The 2,770-nt window shown below is 40.5% G+C and overlaps 1 protein-coding gene across 1 annotated transcript; it reads right to left on the reverse strand.

Moving 5' to 3' along the window:
- Positions 1-1,507: 1,507 nt before the first annotated feature.
- On the reverse strand, positions 1,508-2,008 carry LOC311233791 (uncharacterized protein; the record flags this gene model as incomplete). The annotated part of the gene is made up of 1 exon (XM_084320810.1): positions 1,508-2,008. A coding segment is annotated over one exon (501 nt), but the record flags the coding sequence as incomplete, so codon positions are not given.
- Between the last annotated feature and the right edge of the window lie 762 nt (positions 2,009-2,770).

Consider the following 2,770-nt stretch of genomic DNA (forward strand, 5'->3'; position numbering starts at 1 on the left):
ACATTGTTTTAAACTGTTTTTCAAAGTGATTATACTCTTAATTTGAACCCATGATATCAATCATATGTCTTTCAACTATTTTTGGTTGTTTGTTAAAGGGATTAAATACACATTTTTGCATTACAGATTGTTGTGAAGTGTGATTCATCATATGGTGTAACAGCATATCATTTGGTGTGACTTTCACAATTATGACATTATGAAGGCTTTTCGGTAAGAAATGTTATAATAATCAATGGGACAGATGAATAACAGTGTCGCCAAATGTTTCTAGCATTTTGCGGTTTGCCAAAATGTATTAGTAGTACATAGTAACATTTAGTGCAATCGTCTTACCATGAGTTCTGATTAAGAAAATGTGTGCAAAATGTAACTAATTTGCACAAGGAAGAGCTAGAAATGTGTATAGTAGTGATGAGGAATGCTGAGAAATAGACATACATAATTAAAATACACCCCTTTTATATTTGGTCACGCCATATGACAATTTTACTCGCACATTATACTAATGAAAAAAATGTATTACTCGAATAAAATCTACAATACCACAAATATTTTTTTAAAGATTAGAGTTCTAAAACAGAACTGAATGATTTCCATTACCCATATCTGAAATATTTAAAAAGTTGGAAAAAAATAACATACTAGGTCCCGGAGAAGCAGTTGTAGTTGTTGTTGTAGTTGTAGGTGTAGTTGTAGGTGGTGTTGTAGTTGTAGGTGGTGTTGTAGTTGTAGGTGGTGTTGTAGTTGTAGGTGGTGTTGTAGTTGTAGGTGGTGTTGTAGTTGTAGGTGGTGTTGTAGTTGTAGGTGGTGTTGTAGTTGTAGGTGGTGTTGTAGTTGTAGGTGGTGTTGTAGTTGTAGTTGTAGGTGGTGTTGTAGTTGTAGGTGGTGTTGTAGTTGTAGGTGGTGTTGTAGTTGTAGGTGGTGTTGTAGTTGTAGTTGTAGGTGGTGTTGTAGTTGTAGGTGGTGTTGTAGTTGTAGGTGGTGTTGTAGTTGTAGGTGGTGTTGTAGTTGTAGGTGGTGTTGTAGTTGTAGGTGGTGTTGTAGTTGTAGGTGGTGTTGTAGTTGTAGGTGGTGTTGTAGTTGTAGGTGTAGTTGTAGGTGGTGTTGTAGTTGTAGGTGGTGTTGTAGTTGTAGGTGGTGTTGTAGGTGGTGTTGTAGTTGTAGGTGGTGTTGTAGGTGGTGTTGTAGTTGTAGGTGGTGTTGTAGTTGTAGGTGTAGTTGTAGGTGGTGTTGTAGTTGTAGGTGGTGTTGTAGTTGTAGGTGTAGTTGTAGGTGGTGTTGTAGTTGTAGGTGTAGTTGTAGGTGGTGTTGTAGTTGTAGGTGGTGTTGTAGTTGTAGGTGGTTTTGTAGTTGTAGGTGTAGTTGTAGGTGGTTTTGTACTTGTAGGTGGTGTTGTAGTTGTAGGTGTAGTTGTAGGTGGTGTTGTAGTTGTAGGTGGTGTTGTAGTTGTAGGTGGTGTTGTAGGTGGTGTTGTAGTTGTAGGTGGTGTTGTAGGTGGTGTTGTAGTTGTAGGTGGTGTTGTAGTTGTAGTTGTAGGTGTAGTTGTAGGTGGTGTTGTAGTTGTAGGTGGTGTTGTAGTTGTAGGTGTAGTTGTAGGTGGTGTTGTAGTTGTAGGTGGTGTTGTAGTTGTAGGTGGTGTAGTAGTTGTAGGTGGTGTTGTAGGTGTAGTTGTAGGTGGTGTTGTAGTTGTAGGTGGTGTTGTAGGTGTAGTTGTAGGTGTAGTTGTAGTTGTAGTTGTAGTTGTAGGTTGTGTTGTAGTTGTAGGTGTTGTTGTTGTAGGTGTAGTTGTAGTTGTAGGTGTAGTTGTAGGTGGTGTTGTAGTTGTAGGTGGTGTTGTAGTTGTAGGTGGTGTTGTAGTTGTAGTTGTAGGTGTAGTTGTAGGTGGTGTTGTAGTTGTAGGTGGTGTTGTAGTTGTAGGTGGTGTTGTAGGTGGTGTTGTAGTTGTAGGTGGTGTTGTAGTTGTAGGTGTAGTTGTAGGTGGTGTTGTAGTTGTAGGTGGTGTTGTAGTTGTAGGTGGTGTTGTAGTTGTAGGTGGTGTTGTAGTTGTAGGTGGTGTTGTAGTTGTAGGTGGTGTTGTAGTTGTAGGTGGTGTTGTAGTTGTAGGTGTAGTTGTAGTTGTAGGTGGTGTTGTAGTTGTAGGTGGTGTTGTAGTTGTAGGTGTAGTTGTAGGTGGAGTTGTTTTAGGTGGTGCTGTTATTGTAGGTGGAGTTGTTGTAGGTGGTAGTGTTGTTGTCATCATCATTGTTGTGGTTGGATATTCTGTGGATACCACTGTTGAATCTGTAATGGAAAAACAAAGATAATTTCAATAAATTAAATAAAATTAATAATTATGATTAAGTCTATTGTCCTATAAAATATGTAACACCAAAGTATAACAAAGGCTAACGTGCAGCCAGATAACTTTCTACTGAACGCACAGAGCACCATATTGTCCCCATGAAGAAGGTGCAGGTTTTCCCAAACCAGAAACCGTGGGTGGACAACTCCATCCCAGTGGCCCTGAATGATGTACCGCTGCTTACAACTCGGGCCGAGCATCGGGGAGTATGGAAGAGTACAAGGTAGCAGCCTATATGCTACGCAAGGAGGTACGGGGTGCAAAACGGCGATATGCGAACAAGATGGAGACACAGATGGCACAGAACGACACAAGAGGCTTATGGTGGGGAGTACGAACGATAACTGATTATAAAGTCAGCCCCCCCTCAATAGTGAGAGCCGATGCCTCTCTCGCGGATCAACTCAACTCCTTTTACGTCAGGTT

Source organism: Notolepis coatsorum (assembly GCF_963971535.1).
Source record: "Notolepis coatsorum genome assembly, chromosome: 8".
Taxonomy (NCBI): Eukaryota; Metazoa; Chordata; class Actinopteri; order Aulopiformes; family Paralepididae; genus Notolepis; species Notolepis coatsorum.